Raw genomic sequence first — 26,447 nt, 5'->3', positions numbered from 1 at the left:
AAAAAAACCCTTGTATGAAGCATAAAGACATATAAATGGGATTTGCTTTAGACTATGATAGTGCCTGACAAAGGTAAAAAAAAATCCATGAAAATGTCTTAGAAAATCAATTCAGTCTAATATCACAAAAAGCAGAGTTATGCATGCTCTAATTCACTTTACCTTAAGACTCGGTCAAAACTACATACTGTCAATTGACTCAAGAGGAAGTCAGACAGTGTAGGAGATGCATTCTCACTCAAGTTCAGAAGCTATCATTTTCCTCTAGACATCTATTCATAGAACTAGGGGACACAGCTATTATTCCAGATTCTTGTTACCAGTGTTCCCCATGGCTACCTGGCCAGCCATGTAAAATCACAGAGCTAAAACAGTTCTGGAACTTAAACAAAGAGCACCTTGAGTTACATATTAATTTCCAAAAAATGTAAAGGATCACTTTACTGTGACATAAATAGAGCCCAGAAAGGCCTCAAAAATAAAACAGACTGGCCATTTTTCAGCACCTCAGTAGAGTTATACAACCTCCATTCAGGCCTCCAGAGTTTCCATCCAAGGACAAGCTCCTTAACTTGCCCATATCCACCCTCTTCTTCCCAACATTCTACCCCATCAATTTACTTTTCCAACAGGACACTTCTTTCACATATTCTTTTGGGTAACTATAACTATAAGCTATTACACTTTCTGAAAATATGAAAGTGTGGCTTAATATTACTGTGTAATATAATCCTAAAACTCTACTACTCTAACTTACACAGGTTGACAAATAAATGAATGTTTCAGAATGGATTCTGTTTTCATTTTTTCACTTACCTATGAATCCAAACTAGAGTTTTTAGGTCACCAAGTGTAAGCATTCATTCTGATTTCATTTTGATTTCAAGTTAAAAATACTTAATTAATTCCTCAATATCTATGTACAGGTTTTCTCATGCAAGATTCTTTCTTGATTCAAAACTCTTCTTTATTGGATATCTTTCTTTAAAATTAAGATCTCTGGAAACCCCCAATTAGTCATGGCTCCTGAAATCGCTAGCAACAGTCCATATGAGAAGCTAAGAAAAAAATGTTAACTTTTCAGGATGAACCATCTTCTTTGTATACACATTTTTGTGTAAATATCATTAACCAATGGCTCTGGGGGCAATGGAGTAACTTTCTTACTCAACTTATGTACAGTAAAAGTTATTGTGATATCATTCTTCTGTGTACACTTGCATTTTAAAATAAGTATTTTGGGAGCTCGTCTAGATGGAAGAGATTAAGATGGCAGAATATAAGGACTGGAGCTAAACTTCTCTCCTAAAAAGAACAAAATTCACAACTTGAGGCTGAGCAATCTCCACCCAAATGGACCAGAAACCTTAAAAAAGATATCCTACTCCAGAAGAAAAAGAGGAGGCCACATCAAGAGGTAGGAGGGGCGATTTCATAATATAAACAACCACTTGCCTCCCATGTGGGAAGCCCCACAGACTGGAAACTAACTGGTTCACAGAGATTCACCTACAGGAGTGAGAGCTCTGAGCCCCACATCAAACCCTCACGTGCAGGGACCTGGCACAGGGAGAAAGAGCCCCTGGAGCATCTGGCATCGAAGGCAAGTGGGGCTTGTGCACAGGAGCTCCGCAGGACCAGGGGAAACAGAGACCCCATTCTTAAAAGGTGCACTCAGAATTTAACGTGCACTGGATCCCAGGGCAGAGTGTGGTCTCCATAGGAATCTGGGTCAAACCTGACTGCACTTCTTGGAGGACATCCTGAAAAAACAGGGGTGAATGTGGCTTGTTGTGAGGGAAGGACATTGAAAGCAAAGCTCTTGGGAATACTCAGCAGTGTGCCTTTCTCTGGAGGTGGCCATTTTGGGAAAATCTGGCCACACCCATCAGTCAGCACTGAGAAGCCCCAGGGCAAACAATAAGCCAGGTGGGATCACAGCCCCACCTTCAGTAAACAGGCTACCTAAAGACCCTCAGGCACACAGCTGCCTCTGATCCCATCCAGAGACTAAGCCCCACCCATCAGAGGGATTAGAATGAGCTCCACCTACCAGTGGGCAGGCATCAGCCCCTCCCATCAGGAACCCTACAGCAAGCCCCCATACTGACTTCAGCCACATGGGGGGCAGACACCAGAAGTAAGAAAGGCTAAAACTATATTATCTGTAAAAAGGTCACCACACCAAAAACTTATAAAAATGAAAAGACAGAGAACTATAACTCAGACGAGAGAGAAAGGAAAAACCCCAGAAAGTCAGCTAAGCAATGAGGAGATTCTCAGCCTCCAGGAAAAAGACTTTGGACTGTTGATGCTGAAGATGATGCAAGACATTGGAAATAAACTGGAGGCAAAGATGGATAACTTACAAGAAACACTCAGCAAAGAGATACAAGATATAAAACTTAAACAAGAAGTGATGCAATATACAATAACTGAAATAAAAAATTCACTAGAGGCAGCTAACAGCAGAATACAGGAGGCGGAAGAAGGAATAAGCGAGGTGGAGGACAGATTAGTGGAAATTACAGATGCAGAACAGAAAAGAGAAAAAAGATTGAAAACAAATGAAGAGAGTCTCAGAGAACTCTGGGACAATGTTAAACGTACCAACATCTATATCATAGGGGTATCAGAAGGAGAAGAGAGAGAGATGGGAACAGAAAAAATATTCCAGGATATAATAGCCAAAAACTTCCCTAACATGGGGAAGGAATCACTCACTCAAATCCAGGAAGCACAATGAGTACCATATAAAACAAACCCAAGGAGGAACACCCCGAGACACATATTAATCAAACTGACCAAAATTAAAGAAAAAGAGAAAATCTTGAAAGCAGCTAGGGAAAAGAAACAAATAACATACAAGGGAACCCTGATAAGGTTATTGGCAGATTTTCCAACAGAAACTCTGCAGGCCAGAAGGGAGTGGCATGATATACTTAACATGATGAAAGGAAAAAACCTCCAACCAAGATTACTACCCAGCAAGACTCTCATTCAGATTTGAAGGAGAAATCAAAACCCTCACAGATAAGCAAAAGCTGAGAGAATTCAGCAACACTAAACCAGCCTTACAACAAATACTAAAGGAACTTCTATAGCCAGAAACGAACATGAGAAGAAGGAAAGGAAAAAGAGCAATAAAAACAAATCCAAAGCAATTAATAAAATGGCAATAAGAACATACTTATCAATAATTACCTTAAATATTAATGGACTAAATGCCCCAACCAAAAGACATAGACTGGCTGAATGGATACAAAAACAAGACCCATATATATGCTATCTTCAAGAGACCCACTTCACTTCTAGGGACACATACAAATTGAAAGTGAGAGGATGGAAGAAAATATTTCATGCAAATGGGGATCAAAAGAAAGCTGGAGTAGCAATACTCATATCAGACAAAATAGACTTTAAAATAAAGAATATTTTAAGGGACAAGAACGACATTACATAATGATAAAAGGATATATCCAAGAATAAGATAAAACAATTTTAAATATCTATGCACCGAACCTAGCTTCACCACAATATGTAAGGCTACCATCAACCTGGTACCAAAGCCAGACAAAGATTCCACAAAAAAAGAAAACTACAGGCCAATAACACTGATGAACATCGATGCAAAAATCCTCAACAAAATACTAGCAAACCACATCCAACAATGCATTAAAAGGATTGTACATCATGATCAAGTGGGATTTATCACAGGGATGCAAGTGTTCTTCAATATCCGCAAATCCATCAGTGTGATACACCACATTAACAAACTGAAGAATAAAAACCATATGATCCTCTCAATAGACGTGGAAAAAGCCTTTGACAAAATCCAACACCCATTTCTGATAAAAACACTTTAGAAAGTGGGCATAACAGGAACCTACCTCAACGTGATAAAGGCCATATATGACAAACCCACAGTGAACATCATTCTCAATGGTGAAAAGCTGAAAGAATTCCCACTGAGATCAGGAACAAGACAAGGATATCCGCTCTCGCCACTACTCTTCAACATAGTTCTGGAAGTCCTAACCACAGCAATCAGAGAAGCAAAAGAAATAAAAGGAATCCAAATTGGAAAGGAAGAAGTAAAACTATCCCTATTTGCCGATGACATGATACTACACCTAGAGAATCATAAAGACTCTACCAGAAAACTGTTAGAGCTCATCCACGAATTTGGCAAAGTTGCAGGATACAAATCAATACACAGAAATCCACGGCATTTCTATACACTAACAATGAAAGGGCAGAAAAGGAAATTAGGGAAGCAATCCCATTTACCATCGCATCCAAAAGCATAAAATACCTAGGAGTAAACCTACCTAAAGAGACAAAAGACCGGTACTCTGACAACTGCAAGCCGCTGATGAAAGAAATCAAAGAGGACACAAATAGATGGAAAGATACACCATGCTCATGGGTTGGAAGAGTTAATGTTATCAACATGACTATACTACCTAAGGCAATCTACAGATTCAATGCAATCCCTATCAAACTACCAAGACCATTTTTCACAGAACTCAAACAAAATAGTTTAAAGTTTGTTTGGAAGCACAAAAGACCCAGACTAGCCAAAGACATCCTGAAAAAGAAAAATGGAGCTGGAGGAATCAGGCTCCAGGACTTCAGACTACACTACAAACCAACAGTCATCAAAAGCATATGGTACTGGCACAAAGACAGACATATAGATCAGTGGAACAGGATAGAAAGCCCAGAATTCAACCCACACACCTACAGCCAACTCATCTATGACAAAGGAGGCAAGAATATACAATGGAGAAAGGACAGCTTGTTCAGTAAGTGGTGCTGGGAAAACTGGACAGCCACATGGAAAAGAATGAAATTAGAACACTCCCTAACACCATACACAAGAATCAACTCCAAATGGATCAAAGACCTAGGTATAAGACCAGACACTATCAAACTCTTAGAGGAAAACATAGGCCAAACACTCTCTGACATAAACGACAGCAACATCTTCTCAGATCCACCTATCAGAGTATTGGCAATAAAAAGAAAAATAAACAAATGGGACCTAATTAAACTTCAAAGTTTCTGCACAGCAAAGGAAACCCTGAACAACACAAAAAAGCAACCCACAGAATGGGAGAAAATCTTTGCAAGTGAATCGACGGACAAGGGATTCACCTCCAAAATTTATAAACACCTTCTGCAGCTCCATACCAAAAAAACAAACAACCCCATCCAAAAAATGGGCAGAAGATCTAAACAGACAATTCTGCAAAGAAGACATACAGATGGCCAAGGAACACATGAAAGGATGTCCAACATCACTCATTATTAGAGAGATGCAAATCGAAACCACTAGGAGGGACCACCTTACACCAGCCGGAATGGCCATCATCCAAAGGCTATAAACAATAAGTGCTGGAGAGGGTATGGAGAAAAAGGAACCCTAGTACACTGTTGGTGGGATTGTAAATTGGTGCAGCCACTGTGGAAAGCAGTATGGAGATGCCTCAGAAAACTAAACATAGAACTTCCATTTGATCCAGCAATCCCACTCCTGGGCATCTCCCAGAGAAAACCATGACTCGCAAAGACACATGTACTCCAATGTTCATTGCAGCGCTCTTTTCAATAGCCAAGACATGGAAACAATCTAAATGTCCATTGACAGAGGAGTGGATCCAGACGATGTGGTACATATACACAATGGAATATTACTCAGCCATTAAAAAGAATGAAATACCAGCATTTGTAGCAACATGGATGGACCTAGAAACTATCATGCTAAGTGAAGTCAGCCATACAATGAGACACCAACATCCAATGCTTTCACTGACATGTGGAATCTGAAAAAAGGACAGATGGAACTCCTTTGCAGAACAGATGCTGACTCACAGACATTGAAAAACTTATGGTCTCCGGAGGAGACGGTTTGGGGGGTGGGGAGATATGCTTGGGTTATGGGATGGAAATCCTGTGAAACTGGATTGTTATGATCATTATATAACTACAGGTGTGATAAATTCATTTGTGTAATAAAAAAAGAAAATATGGCAGATAAACAGACAAAAAAATTAAAAAAATTATTTTGTTAGAAAATACATTTGAAATTATTAGGCATTAATCTTAGAGTAATTCATCATAAGATCGAGGGTAAAATCTTAAACCCTCTCAATTTCTTATTTCTGTTCCTGTTTGCTGCTAACCTTCAATATGAGTGTTTAGAGTCATCATGTGGTTTTGTTCTTGGATGGAATATTGTGTGTATTTTTTCCTGGTCTATATATTACTTATAAGAGCTTCAGAATTAAAATAACTTTGTGTAACATTCAGGTTCTGCCCAACAGAAAATTTTAAGCTTTGATTTCAGTTGCTAAGCTACTTAATATCTAAAATACTACCTCCAGCTCCACTTGGAAGATTATGTTGTGTCCTTTTTAACCTGTATGTTTATTCTCATTTTGTATTGCTTTAATGTTTTAATAGTGAGGAACAGTTATTCTCATCAAACTATTGGGATAAATAAGTGAAGGCTTACTATATACCACTTCAAAATATAGTAGGTAGCTGTATTAAATAATTTGGGGATGGAAATTGTGATACAAATTATGTATTGACTTTAAGTACAGAATAAACACAAGAAATAATGTATAGTTCTTAATGACAACCCGAGTTGGATGAATAGCTAAGAAGTGAGACAGATATTTGAAGATCATAATAAATTTGGGCTGGATGAAAGGAAAGACTTTCAAAACAAAAATTCTCTCTGAAATGATATACTATATTTACATAAATGGTAGGGTCCCTCTTATAGAGTTCTTTACTGGGTATTTTCTTTTTAATTCAGCAACTGCATCATTTTTTAAAATAAATCTTATTGGAGTATAGTTGACTTACAAAGTTGTATTAGTTTTCAGGTGTATAGCAAAGTAAATCAGTTATACATATTACATATCCATTCCTTTTCAGATTATTTTCCCATATAGGTTATTACACAGTATTGAAAAGGATACCCTGTACTATACATTAGGTTGTTAGGTCGTTACTTATTGTATATATAATAGTGTGTATATGTCAATTCCAACCCCCTAATTAACCCCTCCCCCAGCACGCATTCTTTTGAATCAAAGCAATTAAATGAATTTTAGAAAGTTTAATGCTTCAAGACTATAGCAAAAACCCTACCACCTTTATCTACCTCTTCTTCATTCTCACCCCCAGTATAAATCAACACCTCTTTAATGAGCTTCTTCAGGAAATCTCAAGATCAAAGCTAACTAACCAATCTGCTAATTGTTAATCCACAATTTGTCCATACTGTCTACATAGAATTGAACAGCATATGTGCACATACATGCACGCACACACACACTCCAATGATATTTTTATTCACTCTCTTCAAATTTTCCCATCAGTTTTTCTTTCTAATAAGTTTATGAAAAAAAGAGTAATGTAGTTATTCAGTTGTTTCCTATGACTTCAAATCAAACCAGGAGTGATACTAGATTTGATTGGCATGGTGAGGAAGTTGTAGTTCCCATCAACAGCCAGGAGAGGTCATAGTCCTACTACTAATACCCATTAGTAGCCTTGAAGGGACTTGTAGGCACCAGTAATCTACCTGCCATGATGCTAATGCCACTGCCAAAGGAATCCAATAAAGTCTAGACCTGCATTGAGCTGGAAAAATGCAAATGCTGGTATGTATGAAAGGCCACAAGCTATGTGGCAAGTATCCTTTGCAAGTACTTCCCAAGCAACATGAGTGGTTTTCAAGTGTCTCAAAGACATTTTACCTATCTTAAGTATTTTATAATTTTAACAATTATATGAATATACAAACGCATATGAGCTGGCTTTCAGTTCTGTGTATAGCCACAACTATCTTATATAATTAACCCTTTCACAACAAATTTGCTATATATTGATAGTCTACATAATTTATAGATTTTAGGGTTTTTTTTTTTGGTAAAGAAATAACAAACTATACAATCAGTAAAAGCCAATGTGAAATAATTTATACTCTTAAATTTGTTGAGGTTAGCTTTGTGCCCCAGTATGTGATCAATTCTTGAGAATGGTCCATGTGCACTTGAGAAAAATGTGTATTCTGATTTTTTTGGATGTAATGTCCTGAAAATGTCGATTAGGTCTAACTTTTCTATTGTTTCCTTTAGGATCTTTGTTGCTTTACTGATTTTCTGTCTAGAGGATCTGTCCATTGATTTAAAGGTGGTGTTAAAGTATCCTACTATGATTGTATTCCCATCAATTTCTCCTTTTATGTCTGTTAGTATTTGTTGGAGGTATCTAGGTGCTCCTATATTAGAGGCATAGATGATGATCATAATATTCTCTTCTTGAATGGATCCTTTAACCATTGAATAGTGTCCTTCTTTGTCTGTCTTTATGGCCTCCGTTTTAAAGTCTATTTTGTCTGATACGAGTATTGCAACTCCTGCTTTCCTGTCTTGTCCATTGGCATGAAATATCTTTTCCCATGCCCTCACTTTCAATCTATATATGTACCCTTTGCCCTAAGGTGAGTTTCTTGTAGACAACAGATACAAGGTCTTTGCTTTTTTATCCAATCTGCCACTCTGTGTCTTTTGATTGGAGCGTTCAGTCCATTGACATTTAAGGTGATATTGATAGATATTTATTCATTGCCATTGTAAGCCTTGTTTTCCAGTTGACTCTATGTTTCTCCCTTCTTCTTTTCTTTTTTTGGTTGGATGGTCTCCCTTTATTTAATACTTGAGTACTTTTTTTTTTTTTGTGAATGTAATGTTCAGTTTTGATTTGTAGTTGCCCTGTTTTTTTAAGTATGTTAACCCCTTCCTATATCTGCTTACTTTAGCCTGATAATCATATAGGCTCAAACACACCATTAAATGAAAAAAGGAATCTATTTTTTCTTATTTCCCTTACCCACATTGTATGATTTTGATGTCTTCCTTTTTTTGTTTTGTTTTGTTTTGTTTTAAACAGCTTCATGTTTCAATCTGTATGCTGGCTTATTTGAGTGACTGCTTTCCAATTGTGGTTTCCTCCATCCTAGCTCCTCATTTTTTTTTAATTTAAAGAAGCCTTTTCAATATTTCTTTTAGAATGGGTTTTGTAGTGTTGTACTCTTTCAGCTTTTGTTTGTTGGGGAAATTTTTTATTTCCCCTTCTATTTTAAACGATATTCTTGCTGGATAGAGTATTCCAGGTTGCATATATATATATATATTTTTAGCACATTAAATATATCTTGCCACCCCCTTCTGGCCTGTAGTGTTTCTGTGGAGAAATCAGCTGATAGCCTTATGGGGGTTCCCTTATAATTAACACTTTGCCTTTCTCTTGCTGCCTTTAGAATCCTCTCTTTATCTTAACTTTTACCATTTTTGTTATAATTTGTCTTGGTGTGGGCCTGTTTGGGTTCAGCTTGTTTGGGGCCCTCTGTGCTTCCTGTTTCTTGATAACAGTATCCTTTAGATTTGGAAAGTTTTCAGCCATAATTTCTTCAAATATATTTTCAATCCCCTTTTCTTTTTCTTCTCCTTCTGGGATTCCTATTATGCGTAGTTTGGGACGCTTTATATTATCCCATAGGTCTCTTCTATTGCTTTCATGTTTTTTTCATTGGGTTTTCTGTCTGCTGTCCCGATTGGCTGATTTCCATTATTTTATCTTCCATGTCACTAATTCGTTCCTCTGCATTATTCATTCAGGTCTTTATTGCCCTTAGTTCAGTTTATATTTCTGCAAATGAATTTTCTAGTTTATTTTAGCTCTTCCTTATATTTTCTAGCTCCTTTCTGAGGGAATCTGCATTACTGTTCATATCCTCTCTTAATTCCTTCAGTATTTTTACCATCTCCCTTTTGAACTCAATGTCTGTCAGACTGCAGAAATCTGTTTCATTGTAGATTGCTTTAGGTGAATTCTCCTGTTGCTTTAACTAGGAATAGTTTCTGAGCTTTTTCATCACACTTGTGTTTTTCTTTTTCTGCGAATTTGGGGAAGCCAAAGTTTCTCAGGTCAGTCTCCTAAAGCAAGAGAAATAAAAGCAAAAATAAACCAATGGGAGCTAATCAAACTGACAAGCTTCTGCACAGCAAAGGAAACCCAAAAGAAAACAAAAAGACAACTTAAAGAATGGGAGAAAATAGTTTCAAATGATGCAATGGACAGGGCTTAATCTCTAGAATATACAAGCAACTTATACAACTCAACAGCAAAAAAGCCAATCAACCAATGGAAAAATGGGCAAAAGACTTGAATAGACATTTTTCCAAGGAAGATGTACAGATGGCCAACAAGCACAGGGAAAAATGCTCAACATCACTCATTATTAAAGAAATGCAAATCAAAACTACCACGAGATACCAACTCACTCCAGTCAGAATGGCCATCAACAACAAGTCCACAAATAACAAATGCTGGAAGGGATGTGGAGAAAAGGGAACCCTCCTACACTGTTAGTGGGAATATAAATTGTTACAAACACTATGGAGAACAGTATGGAGGTATCTTAGAATTCTATACACAGAACTACCACATGACCCAGCAATCCCACTCTTGGGCTTATATCCAGACAAAACTTTCCTTAAAAACCACACATGCACTCAGATATTCATTGGAGCACTACTCATAATAGCCAAGACATGGAAACAACCCAAATGTCTACTGACAGACGATTGGATTAGGAAGATGTGGTATATATACACAATGGAATACTACTCAGCCTTAAAAAAAGAATGAAATAATGCCATTTGCAGCAACATGGATGGAACTAGAGATTCTCACACTGAGTGAAGTAAGTCAGAAAGAGAAATACAAATGCCATATGATATAACTTATACCTTGAATCTACTATAAGGCACAAATGAACCTTTCCTCAGAAAAGAAAATCATGGACTTGGAGAATAGACTTGTAGTTGCCAAGGGCAAGGGGGAGGGAGTGGGGTATTGGGAGCTTGGAGTTAATGGATGTAGACTATTGCCTTTGGAATGGATTAGCAATGAGATCCTGCTGTGTAGCACTGGGAACTATGTCTAGTCACTTATGATGGAGCATGACAATGTGAGAAAAAAGAATGTATACATGTATGTGTTGCTGGGTCACCATGCTGTACCGTAGAAAAAAACTGTATTGGGGAAATAATTTTTAAAAAAGCCATTGTGTTATAATGTGAATATATAAAATTATCAGGACTTCAGTGCTACAAGGGAAAAAATTAAGCTGTAATATTCCATGTTTCATTTTAATTAACAAATGATGAACTAAATTTGAGAGATAGTGAGCTAGCGCTTCACCTGAAAAGCTCAGCACAGCCCTATGTATACTATTATTCCACTGGTTAGAAACATTTTCAGTATTGTGCTAGGGCATATGGCAAAGACAAAAACACAGGGCATTCCTTGTTTTATTGAAAGGGATTTTAAATATATTTTAAACTATTATTGACTGTTCAAGGAACTTCATTTCAAAAGATGCAAAGTCTGAATAAATTGTTTATGCAATAATGCAACAGAAATAAAGGATCTCAAATAATACTCTTTTACCATTTAACTTCAGTTTACAGAGTATTTATTGACAATTGCATGACTTCATTATTTGTTCATTCATTCATTTATTCAACATTGAGTTCATATTATGTAATAGTAGAGGACAGTAAACTGAAACATTGCTACAGGAAATTTATGCAACCAGGGCTATAAGGTGAGAAAGAAAACAGAGAGTTTGGAATCTTCCCAAGGAAGTAATCTTGTTTTCAAAATATGAGCCACCAGGCAAATGAGGTTTATGTAAATAGAGGAGTTGGGTGTAGGGCACCTGAGACAGGGAAGCCATAAAGAACTAGATCATAAAGGTGTGTAAAAGTCATGCCTAGGAAAATTAGTTACATTCTGAAGTTAATGGAAGGATCTTTGAAGGGGCACAGTTTATAATCAGATGTACGATTTAGAAAGTTCATTGGAAGAAGGTAGGCTAGAAGTAGTCAGAAAGGTTGGAAAACTGCTGCCATAGTTTGGGGATTGAGTATAAAAGGTGGGTGACAAGGTGTTATGCTTGTATGTAGTTTTATCAATAAAAGTGTTCAAAACTGTGGTTAATTTTAATAAAAATCTGTTCAAAAATATTTTACTTCTATTTTTTAAATTGCATAAAGTGTGCACTCAAGCATGCAGTTTATGTTTTCACATACTCATACTGTTTTACCTATTTTTATTGGTAAGATAATGAAAAAACTGATGGCTATACAGAGGTTTTGGAGAACTATTAGTTTTGGGGTTTTTTAAATGATTTTTGTTTTTTCCATTATAGTGAGTTTATAATGTCCTGTCAATTTCTACTGTACAGCAAAGTGACACAGATACACACACACAATTGTTTTGTTTTTAAGATGCTGCCATCTAGTGAAACTTTTATAAAATCACTTTGTGATCTCATTGAAGTTTGTATCTTAAGGTCATTTTCTCAAAACAGTTACATTTTAACAATTTATGTTCTCTGCCATCCATGCGGAAAAAATTGTACCTCCATTAAAACGTATTGTTTGAGCCTCAGGTGATTTTTTCATATGGTGCCACAGATGTGACCACAGGGCTTTTAATAACAGGATGAAGTAAGTGAAGTTTCATGGTTTCTTCATTGTGCCATTCTTTATAAATAACTGATGATAAAATAAAAGTGTGGCCTTTTTAGTCCTTGAGTTTTCTAAGAAAAGAAAAGTTAAGTTGTAAAAACCTGCTATAAAAAGTTAACTTGTAAATATCTCGTGGTTAAAAAAATCACTTTAAATAGAAGTGTTGGTGAGAAAAAACAGAATTTTAAGTTCAGAACCATTTTCCCCAAAACTTAGTTTCAGTATTAAAAGTGCATCTTAAAATTCAATTTGTGTGTGTATCTGTATATATCTACTGAACCTAAACATTAGTTTGCATACCTAGGTTTTAATAACCTCTAAATCTTGATAGAGATTAATTGTATTTTCCCTCCAGTTGCTCCAAAAACTTACATAGCATAAAGGATCTATCATAATTTTTACAAAATGTGTTGCTCATTTTTTGTGTTTGAGAAACAAAACACCTGTAAGCACCTTTTATTTTATCAAATTCTAATTGTGACCACATTAAAATGAGTAAGGTTTCTAATTAACTGAGTCTCCAATATATTGTTTCTGCTATGGTAATCAACGCTATAGATTAGAGATCATACAGTGTTTTTCATAATGGAAAAATTAGTAAATACTTTAGACTTTTTCATTTATGTGATCTCTGTTGCAATGATTCACTTGTGCTTGCAAAAGCAGCCACAGACACTATTTAAACAAATAAGACTGGATGAAACTGGTTGTGCTCAAATATAACTTCAATCATTAAAAACAGGTCATAGTTCACACCCCTCTATTCTCAGGAAAATACCTGTAATAGCTGTTGGGATTATTTATTCCTAAGAGGTGTTAGAGCAATATAAAATTGGTCCCTCTGAAATCATTTACCTCAAAAACCTCAATCGATAGAAGTATTTCTTCAAAGTTGCAGGATGTCTTCAGTTTTTAGAATGTGATTATGTATGCTCTTAATAAGCTAACAACAGAATTCAGAAGACATGTGCAAAGTGAACTATCATTTAATGATCATTTTTTAAAAAATTCATGTTCAAGTATAGTTATCTTAACGCATCTTATAGAGAAAGAATCCCTATCGTCTCTAGCTTAATGTTTTCACATTTTGATATGCAGAAAGATAAATGGGCTTGATGGTAAGCCATTAAATTAGAAAATTACCACGAGTAAAATTTGGATAATATTTTTCTCCTAACATTTACAATGTAAATAATGCTGGTAAAAGCAATCTAACTTAGCCAAAATGTAGCCTTTATTTTCCATACTGTATGTAAATAATGTAGACCTTTTTTATTTATTTATTTATCTTTTTGAGATACTGGAATTTAATTTCTAATGTTTCAAATAGAAACAGAAGGGAACAACTGGAATAAGAACTTAGGCCTTAGCTTCCATGGTGATTTTTTATTTTAATTTTCCTTTTTTGCTTTTTAGGGCCACACCACAGCATATGGAAGTTCCCAGGCTAGGGGTCAAATCAGAGCTACAGCTGCTGACCTATTCCACAGCCACAGCAACGCGGGATCCGAGCCACATCTGTGACCTACACCACAGCTCATGGCAATGATGGATCCTTAAACCATTGAGCATGGCCAGGGATCGAACCTGCATCCTCATGGATCCTAGTTGGGTTCCTTAACCGCTGAGCCACGAAGGGAACTCCTGTAATTTTTAGTTTTTTATACAGTAATAATTGTGAGGCTATTTGTCAACTGAAGATACATATAAAACATGAAGAACAAAACATAACAAAACACCTACTCCATATTGTTCTGGGAACTTAGTGGAAACAGAGGCTCAGTTTCTAAAATACTGAATTCTGCAGGAAGATGTAAAGAACATTTGAGACAATACAAGTAAGTAACTGAGATAAAGCAGATACAGAGAGTAAGACACTGTTAGTGTCTCAAGACAATGTTTAGGAAGAACCCAGTACAGAATTAAAAAAATATCATTTTTATGGATTACCTTTGTCAGCTGATCTAGGTGAGCCTTGGTGGTAGGGATCCTATTAAACTCAACTGAGGGCACTCATGCATCTTGACCATTAAGGGGAAGTGGGGAGAGTAGCTGACCCAGGCTGAGCCCAAGGGAGGATGACTCCCATTTGCAATTTTTTCATCTTCCATCTGGGTCAGCAGGTTGACCCAAGCAAGTCCTCCTCATAGAGGTGGCAGTGGGCAAGAGAGAGCAAGCTTAATCACTCAAGTGATTTGGAGACTGCATTACATGTACTAATGTTCCACTGCTCAAATCAAATCACCTGACTGATCCCAGTGGCAGAAAACTGCATTCTGTCCACAGTGAAGGAACTGAAATGTTATATCTCAAAAGACGTGAATACAGGAAAAGACAAAGAATCAGAATCTCTAAGTCAATTTACCACAGCATGTGGTACTGATTGAATTAAATGTAGACATGATGTGTGATTAAATAATAAACTTAAGATTTTATTAATTCCTTCAGGTTATTATACTCAAACAGTAGTTCTCAAACTCTTTAGTAATGCAAATTTTTCACTCTTAAAAATCATTGAGATCCTCAAAGAGGTTTTAATATTGTTTATAAATATCTCCATTTACTGTATTTGTAGTTAAAACAGAATTTTAAAATACATTTATTTATTTATTTTAGGAAAAAAGTAATAAGCCCATTACACGTTAACATAAATAATAGACTGTTAGGAAGCAAAACAATAGTTTCTAAAAAAACAAAAAAGGAATGTTTTCTAGGTTGGCAGATATATATATATATATATATATATATATATATATATATACAAATACACACACACAGATCTTTACTGTTTGGCTTAATAGAAGGCAGCTGGTTTTATATATTCTCTGCATTCAATCTTGTTTTTTCTTAACTTTTTTATTGAAATATAGTTGATTTATAATGTGTTAGTTTCAGGTGTACAGAAGAATGTTTTGATTTTATATAGATATGTGTGTGTGTGTGTATTATAAAATAGTGAGTATAGTTCCCTGTGTTATTTAATAGGTGCTTGTTGTTTATCTATTTTATATATAATAGTGTGTATATGTTAATCCCATACTTCAAATTTATCCCTCTCCGCACCCTTGATTTTTTTCTTTGTGAACTATATGAATAAAATCAGTCCCTGTGTAGATATGTAGTCAGAAAAAGCAGAAGTAGTTTAACAGCTTTTTCAGTTAATTGTGAATATTCTTTGATACCACACCAGAATTTGACAAGCGAGAACTTCTTGGGAGTTGTTACGTGAAATGTGAAACCAAATCACTGATCTGCCTATGCTTTGCTAACATTAATATCCATTTCGATTTTTCATTTTGAATAGATCTTTTAACTGCATAATATGTAAAAATAAGCAACGGTCATTTGGAAAATATTGGTTCACGAAGTTAAGCATATTATCCAAGTATTTATGTGTTTAATTATATATATTTTTAAATTATAGATTACTTATAAACTCATCAGAAATACCTTTAAATACTAGTAAATGGTCATATTCATAGATGTGGATACAAGTTTTACAAAATGCTAATTTCTCTTCTTTTTTCAATGGCAATAAGTCCTATGAGTTATTTTCCTTAAAGTGACAGACTCACTTCATTTCCCAAAATATGTCTGTCAAATGGTTTCAAATGAATTACTATTGTTTGTCTATAACTTGCTCTTTCATGAAAAAAATGGTTCTTTATGAAGTTAAAGTGGCTAATTCAGCTTGCAACTCAAAAAACTGCATAAATGCATTACTTTGGGACAACCATTCTACCTCAGGATGCAAATATTTTATGCATAATTCCCACATTAAACCTTAAAAATAGTAAAATTAAAGTGGTAAAATTTAATATAAACATACTATTTTTACACTTTTATCAAAGACATATGTAAGTGAAATTAACTTTTCACTGCTGTATGTGAATGGCTTTGACACACAATAACAGTATAATGTTCCACTACCTTGATTTGTGCTAAGGTGCCAGTAATTTCACCAATCACTTCTTTTGCATTACCAGTGCAAATTGCAAGGCAAAGGATGCCTTCTTCATAGTATGAAAATTGTTTTGACCTGAAAGGGTCTTGGGAATACCCAGCATTTTGTTGTTCACACTTAGTCACTGTACCAAAGGGTGAACCATTTATTGTACAGCAGTTTGTTAAATATTTTCTTAAATATATTTGTTCTTACTATTTTGAATCATTAAGAAAATTCAAAAAAAAAATTATTATGTTCTTCCCCAGGGTTGTTTTGTTGGCTTTGATCTAGCACATGCAGTTGGAAATGTTGAACTCTATTTACATGACTGGGGAGTTGATTTTGCCTGCTGGTGCTCCTACAAGGTATCAACACTTTAGTTAACATATTTATATCCTTTTATTCCACATTGATATTAACAAAAATGAAAACCTAGATCTGTGGCCAATTGTTTTTTATGGCCACAGTGCGACACATGGAAGTTCCCAGGCTAGGGGATGAACCAGCCTATGCCACAGCCACAGCAATGCCAGATGTGAGCCACCTCTGGACCTACACTGAAGCTCATGGCAACGCTGGATCCATAACCCACTGAACAAGGCCAGGGATTGAACCCACATCATCATGCATCCTAGTTGGATTTGTTACTGCTGAACCACAACAGGAACTACAGGATCTGTGGCCAATTTTAAGTACTTGAATTACTTTCCTCTATTTATTTTATTATTGTATTTTTGACTCAAGCTAATTATAGATAGAATGAATTATAGAATAGGATGATACATTATTAAATTCCGATATTTCCATCCATTATAGAATATTTATTCCTTTAATTCCCTGGCTACTATGAAAAAGGCAAGGGTTCTGGGAAAAAGCTCCACATTTAGAACTTAATTTAAATTGATTAGGTTCTTAGATTTCTGTTGATATGTTGTGAAATTTCTATATAGGTAAAGATAATTCTTATGGAATCAACTTGTTATTGACATCTGAAGACAATTTAATTGACAGGGAGCAAGGAAATAAAACTAATTTTATTTTATATGTTTTAAAAATATCATCTTTTATTGTCATTTAAATATTTTTGTGACAAAATAATTTGAAATGGATGAGCTCTGAAATCAGAAAAATGTCAGTGGCACTATTATCTACTAGTTGGGGTGAAATTTGGTCAAAAAGTCATAGCTATTTATTCCCAGTTAATAATGTTGTTTCATTTCTTTCTTTGAACTAGTTAACCCCAAATTGTTTTATTATAAAAGTTCAAATGATCACATATTTCATTCAACCTTGTCAAAAGTTCGTTTCATAGAGAGTCAAATGATTACATTGTTTACTTTTGGCATACATATTTAGGTAAATTCATAAAGTTTAATTTATTCTTAATCCAGTATTTAAATTCAGGAGCAGGAGGTCTTGCTGGTGCCTTTGTCCACGAAAAGCATGCCTATACAATTAAACCTACGTAAGTACTATTTTCAGATTCTTCTTTGGTGATGAGTATATTAATTTGCATGAGTTTAATTTACATGAGTTCTTTAAGATGCTATCCAAAAAGAATCTGGATTTATTATAGTTATTTTGCTACTTTATGAACAATGATATGCTTTATCAGAAATAAATAGTTTCCAAAGCGTTCACTCAGATGAGGAAGAAATTTAATCATAAATAGGGAAGCTTCAATGCTAAAAATGAGTCCTTGTAATCATGTAGAGCAGACAGTTTAATGTGAGGAGACTACTTAAATTTTTTTTTCAAAAATTAGACTTTAGAAAATTTCAGGTTTTTCATGGTGATGAATAAATCAAAGGCAACCAGAGCTGTGCCTAATCGACCCTTAAATATGGTATGTGATTATTAAAATTACATCTACCTTTAAAGATAGAAACATTATAAGATAGTCTTGTAAGGAATATCTTCTGTCCTAAAAGATTTTATAATCCATGAAAACTGAAGAATCTGAACACTGAACAACAGACTGACTACATAAAAAGCAATACTTTTCAATTTTATATAGATAGCACTCTTCATTTTTTAGAGCAAGTATAAATGCAAATATGATACACCAACAAATTTACACCTTTTTATTTGACTGGGGAACTTTTTATTTTTATCTGGTGTGAAGACAAAGAAATAATATTCTGGGAAAAAGATCCTTTCAAAGTTGTATCAGAGTGTGTGTGATGAGACTGTCTAGACTCCTAATAGGTAATATAATAATGTTTGATTAGTTTTTTGAATCTTTCCAGCCACTGGCTGAGTGGTATAAACTTTGTAAGAACTGAAACTGAATTAGTAATAAAGCTTAGAGCATCTCACATTTTTGAGGTTCTGTGCATATAAATCCTACAAATTTAAGATGATTTTCTACAGTTCATTTAATTATATCTAAAATTTCTTCAATATTTTAAAGTTTTAGAATTAAATACAGCATTTTCTTCAAACAGATAATTTGTTAGGCAGACATCTTTCTTGAATATATTGTCAGTAGATTAGATCTCTCCCCATGCTCCAAATTCTCTGAGAAGAATCTAAAGCATGTATCTTATTATGAGTACTATGCATGTTTCAGAAGATCTCTTTTTCTTTTTTAGCAAATCCCATTGATAACATTTTACCTAGAGTAAGTGTTTTCCATATAGAGAGTATGGAAGATATTACTTGCTCTTGTGTGAACACTCATTATCTGATTATTTCCAACTCTCCATTTAATTAAATTTCAATAGAGGAATTGGCAAAGGGCAAGCCAGTGCAGGCAGCAGGGATGTGGTAAGTAATCTACATACATTCTAGAGAATGCAAGTGTTATCAATTAAGCTCTGATTTTACAGCATCTCTCTTGCACTTTGGATTTCTTTCACCCTATTTGCCTTTCATGGATGAGGGACTATAGTGTGCTTACATGTGTCTTATTTTGTAGACCCAACATTCTCTAGAGCCAGTAAGTTAACTGTTCAGTCTACACTCCCAGAAGAAATATCATGCAAACAGATGAGATTTACATTTCAGCTTGATCACATGCTGGTCCACAAGCTGAAGAATGTTCCTTGACCTCTCAGTGTTCTAGCCTCTAAATGAAGATAACATCAGCATCTACCTCATAGGCAATTACGGTGAGATTAAAATGGGATGATGCATGTAAAGCACTTAGCACAGACACTGAAGCATGATAAGTGATCCATATGTAGGCTAAGTATTTTGTTGCCTTACTGTGAAGTTCCCTCTTAACTTGTAGAATTTTGCCTAGTAGAGATCATTTCTCTCACACAGGAAATACAGCCTTAAAGGTTATGGCTTGTGACCTTTGAAATATGAAACAGTTTTGTACCTACTGCCAAGCTCAGACTGACTCTATAAGTCTCTATTCCTTCAATTCTTTCTTGCACTCTCCTTACCATCTTACTGGCTCCCTTGCTAATTAACGAGTTGAATGAGATCTTTATTTGTGTTCATTATGTTTGTATGAGGGCTGTGCTTTTAGCCTTTTGAAAATTATATGTTATTACCTCTTATTGCATTTTAAATATCTGGCTTTGGAGACAAGATTCAAATCAGTCTGACTCAGGAAGCCCGCCTTACAGGAAACCATGGTTATTGTTATTTGTTTGTTATTAAAGTTTCTTTTTATGGTATACCAGAGTGACTACTTCCAATGGTCCTAACTTCTACCCAATAGTGGAACATAACTGCTATTGATGTTGCAAACTTTTTGAAGTAAACTTTGTCACTTAAAAAAGGGTGACATCTAGTGGCTAGACAAGTACATAGTACAAGAACTTTCTGGCCCATTCATTTTTTTTTTAATCAAGTGTTTTTTAAAATACATATTTAAATTATTTTTCTTTTAGATCATGTGACTGTGTATTTACAGTGCAATAGTTGTGTAGTCAAAGCCTTGGATAAAGAAGTAAGATAGGATAGGATAAAGGTGGAAGTTAAGGTGAGGGGTGTTCTAGGTATATGGTTAAACATAATGCATAAATATTTATCAAGGCTGAGAAGGGCATTAGGGGAGTGGTTATCATCTCCACCTAATACAGAGAATGAATCCTGGAATATATAACCCTATGCTCTAAAAATTTAATATTCAGCATATAATTTTAAAATACCTTTTCTATGATGTTGCCATTAACAACTGTTAAATTACATCCGTACCAAGAAATTCTACTTCCTTTTTTTCTTTAAACAGGCATTTTGGCCATTGTTCAATACTGATGACCTAAGACTTTTTTCCAAGAACCCTTTTCCAATAGAGAGAGTGAGCACAGGCCAGAGTCAATCCACTGAATTAAGCATTATAACTCAAGCTATTATCCTCAACTAGAACCTGACCTTTTCCTAGTTTATCATCCCTTTTTCTCATTCCAGTGTCATATTCTAAACCTTGTCTGTAGATAATAATTACACTAAATTAGGACTGGTTGTGAGTAAATGTCAACTTATGTGGTTTTGTTTTTTTTTTTTTCCTTCAGTGCTGATTTTAATTTAGCCTAAACAGTTAATACTTATTGCTCTGAAATACAAAGTGAAATACTTTTAATTATAAGAATTTACCAATCATAAATGAACCACTTTAAAAAAAAGAATCTTAATTTTTTTCTCTTTAAGTTAAATTCTATAAGCTGATATTTCTGACAGTCTTCAGATCAACACTTGATCTTTTGGTTTTATGAATTTCAAATATATCATAAGCCCATAAAAAAGATTCTTCTATAAGATCCCATGGACTACAATTCAAGACAACGACCCATACCTCTTGTTTTGTTTTTAGAGGGACTCTAGTATAAAAACAGGAGTGGATTATGTGAGCTATTAAGACTGCTTTTATGGGTTACTTTTGTACCCTGTACAGTGAAATTAGACATATTGGAAGACTGCTATTCCTCACTTTCCATACTGGTATAAAACCTCTAAATTCTCCCATGTATTACAGCTCTTGAAATGCTTGTTTTCCCCATGTATTTTTTTTTTTTTAGTTTTATGAGAATGGGGCCTACTGATAATTCTTTGAAAATGCTAGATTTTGAATCGTGCCAACACATTTCCATAAACAGCTAGAAGTATTTGATTGGAGGCTTTAAGTAGAGGTGACATTTTTAAGGCTTTATTAAGGGCTTGAGTCATCTCCTTTATTGTAATAAGTAATCTGAAGATTAAAAAGAATCATCAGAAGAGGCTGGCTGTCATCAGTGCATGGTTAAGGCAAATTTTATAGCTCAAAGATGTACGTTACTATTACTATTATTGGGGAACTTAAAAAAGAGGAAGACATATAAAACAATGTACAAGAAAGTCTAAGAAAATTAAAAAAAAAAAGCAGCAAGAAAATTTAGGAAAAAAACTTAGAATATTACAAGCATATGTTGTGCCTGACCCAACTGTACAAGTAATGTTATATGGGAGATCTTCTCTTTTTTTTTTTTTTTTGTCTTTTTAGGGCTTTATCTATGGCATATGAAAGTTCCCAAGCTAGGGGTCAAATCAGAGCTGCGGCCTCTGGCCTATGCCAAGACTATAGCAACACCGGATCCAAACCCAAACCACACCTTCGACCTACACCACGGCTCACAGCAACTCCAAACTCTTAACCCACTGAGAAGGGCCAGGGATTGAACCCACATCTTCATGGATACTAGTCAGGTTCGTTACCACTGAGCCATGATAGGAACTCTGAGGAGATCAGCTAATGCACATTTGTTCCAAGGAGTGCTGACTTGATATATTTGATTCTACACACCAGAGAATAACACAGCCCAAAACTTTTCTATGATTTAAACCTTGTTTTGTGTTCTCTGTGATATTTTCTGACTTACCTCTTATCACACCTTGCTTAGTACCTGCATAAAGTCTCATTAAGAGAGAACAAAGAAATGTAAGTGGCAGTACCAACATATGATATATGAATTCACAAAATTCTAGATGCTCTCAAATGGGATGGGCAAATATAAATAGATTTCTCAGTGAGAGTTTTCACAGAATCTCTAGTTGAACGATGACCTAGACCTCCCAGGGTATCTGTTTTACCATTTAGCCTGTTCCTAGAGTTAGTCGTTTATTATGACCTAATATGGGTAACTTCTCAGGCACAACTTCATGGCCTATCAACCAGCTATACTTGGTATACTGGGCCATACCCTTTGTCCTTAATGTTTACCTCACGTACCCCTTCTCCTCCAGTGTGCCATTTTCTCTTACTTCTGCTCCAGCGTATGTGATTACTCTTCTATATTTTGCAAAGTTTACTCTTTCTCTTTTTCATTGATTCTCTCAATGCCTCAATCCCTGGTCCTCTTGTACAGGGCTATCTTATCCACAGTCTTGATGTCAACAACTGACACTGTAGAAGACACCAATTTGCATTTCCAGCTTTAGCATTTGCTTATTTTTAGCCCTTACTGTCATCTGACTGCAAATTGCAAGAGTTCCTTATTGTCAAAAAATTATCCCAGTCCCCAAAGACACATGACAATGTAGAAAAGCAAAAACTGTCACTACAGAAAATTGTCACTGATGAACTACCCACTTTTAAAATTAGCCCTTCCTAAAATCCTTTCCCAATTAGTATTAGCATTGATTTATATGCATTATTATAAAAACGTTTGGTCTCTTGCTGATTGTGGAAGAAGTATAACACCATACAAACTTAATGAAAATGGAGTATAAAGTAAAATTTTCAAGAGATTCAGAATTTCATGATGCAAGTGATATAGATGAACAGCTGAATCACAAAATCATGGGCAATGAGAATATGTCAGAATCAGAACCATTAAAAAAGTAGAGGAAACTAGACATGATACTTCAAAATCAAATGATGCGAATATCAGGGATTAAAAGTAAATTATGAATACTTTAGAAATGTGGAAATTATCATTTTAATGTTCATGCTAAAAACTTAAATATGAAAAAGATTCTGATTTGCCATCATAACATTTGTCAAAATATGCCCCCAATCAATACTTAATTTATTATTTATTCTTTTAATAATTATAATTCTAATCTTCTTTATCAAACTGTAAATTAAATTTTTTATATAATTTTATTTTATTTTATTTATTTATTTAGTCTTTTTGCTATTTCTTGGGCCGCTCCCGCGGCATATGGAGATTCCCAGGCTAGGGGTCTAATCGGAGCGTAGCCACCAGCCTACACCAGAGCCACAGCAATGCGTGATCCAAGCCGCGTCTGCAACCTGCACCACAGCTCACGGCAACACCGGATCGTTAAGCCACTGAGCAAGGGCAGGGACCGAACCCGCAACCTCATGGTTCCTAGTCGGATTCGTTAACCACTGCGCCATGACGGGAACTCCTGTTATATAATTTTAAACTTTGTTTTTTGAAAGCATCTCAATCAAATCTTTGATTTTCTTTTTCCCCTCCATTATTTACTAGAAAAGGAGGACTGGCTTAAATTAGATTTATTTATTTATTTAGCTATACTCATGGCATGCAGAAGTTCTGTGGGTCAGGCACTGAACCCATGCCACAGCTGTGACCTGAGTCACAACAGAGATCAGGCTGGATCCTTAACCCACTGAGCCACCAGGGAGCTCCAAAAATAGTTTTGCTGTGTTTTGTTTTTTATCTTTTTTGGCCACACCTGCAGCATATGGAAGTTCCAAGGCTAGGAGTCAAACAGGAGCTACAGCTGCCGCTGGGCTACCCCACAACCACGGAAATGAGGGATCTGAGCCATGTCGGCGACCTACACCACAGCTCACAGCAATGGTGGATCCTTAACCCACTGAGCAAGGCCAGGAATCAAACCCACATCCTCATGGATATTAGACGGGCTCATTACTACTGAGCCACGATGGGAACTCCCTAAAATAGATTTATTTTAAATGGCCTTTCCCAGTATTATATTTGTAATCAAATAATGAGGATGTCCAATATATCCATACATCTTTTTAATCTTAAGAATTAAACATGGTGAAGCTTCCATTTTTTTCCTATTCCACCACAAGTATCCTTTCTAAGAGCCTCATTGCTTTATCAAGTAAAGAAACTAATCCTGAATCAATTGAGGAGCAATAAGGAAATATAACCAACCTATACTTTTGTACAAGAAACTTACACAAAAATAGAGGATATTGCCTTTAATTTTTAAATTGTACAAATTTATCTGTTTGAGAGATACCATTTCAATAGCTGAATGAACAATTTAAATGATGAGTAAGATAGGCCAGACTATGTGTCACAAGGCAACATCTTAATAGTTGCTCAGTGAATTGTCAGACATCACCATAGAAGCAGTGGAGGGATAGATGACTTTAACTCAGAGCCACTTTGGAAAAGCTTCAAAAGTTGGTGGGGAAACTTAGAGATAGAATTCCTCTGCAAATGGAATGCTATGTTAACTAAGTGAGTAAATTTACTCCGTTACTTTGAAAGATGAAATTGTTGCCTATGAGAGAGATTTCACTTGGTTAATTTTATAAATTTAAGGAAGTATCAAGAAGAAGGAAGGATTACTTAAATGACATTTCTTTAAGAGATATGTCAAGTGATCTTTTTCTCTTTTATACACTTTACTAGAATTTTTATGGAATATGAGTTATTGACTTAACATTTAAAGCCTGCTTATTATCATAAAATTGCTCTTTATTCCTATTATACAATATTTTAGAAATTATAAACAGTGGTAAAATCAAGTGTGCTTCATACTCTTACTTAGCCCCAGAGCCATGCCTACGAGTGGGTTATACCTATTATAAATCCTAGTCCTCAAATCCTCATTGTAAGGTATCCAAAAGAACATAATTTGATTGAAGAAAACTCACCCATGGACTCATGACATATAATCTACACCTATCTTCATTCAGAAACTATTTCAGATCAATAACTCTAAGAAGATCCCTTGTCTTCTTGGCTTGGCATTTTTTGCTATGTAAAATCATGTAGATAATTTTCACATGTTATGAGTTTAAGCTGTGATCATAAAAATAACATTTATATACTGAGGCATAATTATAGTTAAAAGGAAGAGCAATAAATAATCTGATTTTTCTCAACTCAAGAGATAAAGTAATCCTGGCTCTTAAAAGAAAACTGAAATAATAATTATCAGTATAAAAAGATACATTAAAGTCATTGTTGCTTGCAAATCACTACTTCCAGATAATGATGACATAATCATTAACTTGAGAAAATTGAAGTCCTTTGAAACATCAAAATTTATTTTCTCTTTGAAAATTGCAGTCTAGTGTCTCTGAAGATATATGAGGTCAGTGAACCTTTTAGACACAAAAAGTAAAACTTGTCAAAGAGCTTCAGCTCTTGTTTTAATTACTTCAAGTTTTGTCCCTAAAGTGACCTTTGGAATCTGTAAGGGTTTTAACTATAAACTGTGAAAAGCTATTGCTAAACTTTTATTTGTTCTTGTTGAGAAAACACGTGTACCCATCTGATCCTGCAAAACTGTGGTGCAATGATATATGCTGTGTAGGGCAGAGTGGGAAACTGCTCATCACACACAGACCCAGCAGGTCCTGGTGCTTCCAAGGCTGGTTGGGGTAACTTCACAGGCCACAAGAATATGTGTAATGCACTACTCAGAACAAAGGTCTGAATTCCTGTGATCCACTGCCTCTTTGGTCACTTGTTTGTAGTTCCATTCCAAAGGACAGGATTTGATTGAATGGGAATCACCTAATTTTCTCTAGAATTGAGGTCTGCCTCCATCATGAGAAGGTCCATGTAGATCTAGTCTGCCTTTTTTCTCTTATAAATATCTGCTCTAATCAGATTTTTCAGTCTCAGAAGATTTGGCACAGGCATGGAAAGCCAGGCAAAAACTGGCCATTTGACCAACCCCCTTTTTCTAAGGGAGCTGTGATTGTGAGAATTCATCTTAGTATGTCTGATGTGATTATTTTA

General features: G+C 35.3%; 1 protein-coding gene across 5 annotated transcripts in view; it reads left to right on the top strand.

Moving 5' to 3' along the window:
- The window catches only part of KYNU (kynureninase), a 125,233-nt gene that overhangs the window by 68,370 nt on the left and 30,416 nt on the right, over positions 1-26,447 (top strand). For all 5 annotated transcript variants that reach the window (XM_047772012.1, XM_047772010.1, XM_047772011.1 and 2 more), the window contains 2 exons: positions 16,836-16,934; positions 17,961-18,034. In XM_047772012.1, coding sequence (XP_047627968.1) covers positions 16,836-16,934; positions 17,961-18,034 — 173 coding nt within the window. The remainder of the gene's footprint in view (positions 1-16,835; positions 16,935-17,960; positions 18,035-26,447) is intronic.

This window comes from Phacochoerus africanus, chromosome 3 (genome assembly GCF_016906955.1).
Source record: "Phacochoerus africanus isolate WHEZ1 chromosome 3, ROS_Pafr_v1, whole genome shotgun sequence".
Lineage (NCBI taxonomy): Eukaryota > Metazoa > Chordata > Mammalia > Artiodactyla > Suidae > Phacochoerus > Phacochoerus africanus.
The sequence above is the reverse complement of the archived record's forward strand: the minus strand, read 5'-3'. Positions and strand labels throughout refer to the sequence as shown.